We start from the raw sequence: 242 nt of genomic DNA on the forward strand, positions 1-242 counted from the left end.
CCCCCTCAAGGTCCACCTGAAGAAGGCGGGCATGAGCGTGCACACCGCCGTAGCGGCCAGGGAGCTGCGGACGAGCACGAGGGCGCCGTAGAGAGCGGCGGCGGCCAGGAGCGAGGGGCGTGTCTCCAGGGGCCACGCCTCCACCAGGACGATCCCCAGCAGGAAACCCGAGCAGTCGATGACCTAAAAGAAAGTCAAAGTAAATAAATACTACCAGTTTGTCACGTTTGTTAAATTGGTTA

General features: G+C 59.9%; 1 protein-coding gene across 1 annotated transcript in view; it reads right to left on the bottom strand.

Annotated features, from left to right (window-relative positions):
- Nucleotides 1-242, bottom strand: part of LOC119587343 — a gene marked incomplete in the record, with an annotated part of 21,840 nt that overhangs the window by 5,287 nt on the left and 16,311 nt on the right. The window contains 1 exon segment of the mRNA XM_037936090.1: nt 4-183. Coding sequence (XP_037792018.1) covers nt 4-183 — 180 coding nt within the window.

The sequence above is a fragment of the Penaeus monodon genome, chromosome 22 (genome assembly GCF_015228065.2).
Source record: "Penaeus monodon isolate SGIC_2016 chromosome 22, NSTDA_Pmon_1, whole genome shotgun sequence".
Lineage (NCBI taxonomy): Eukaryota > Metazoa > Arthropoda > Malacostraca > Decapoda > Penaeidae > Penaeus > Penaeus monodon.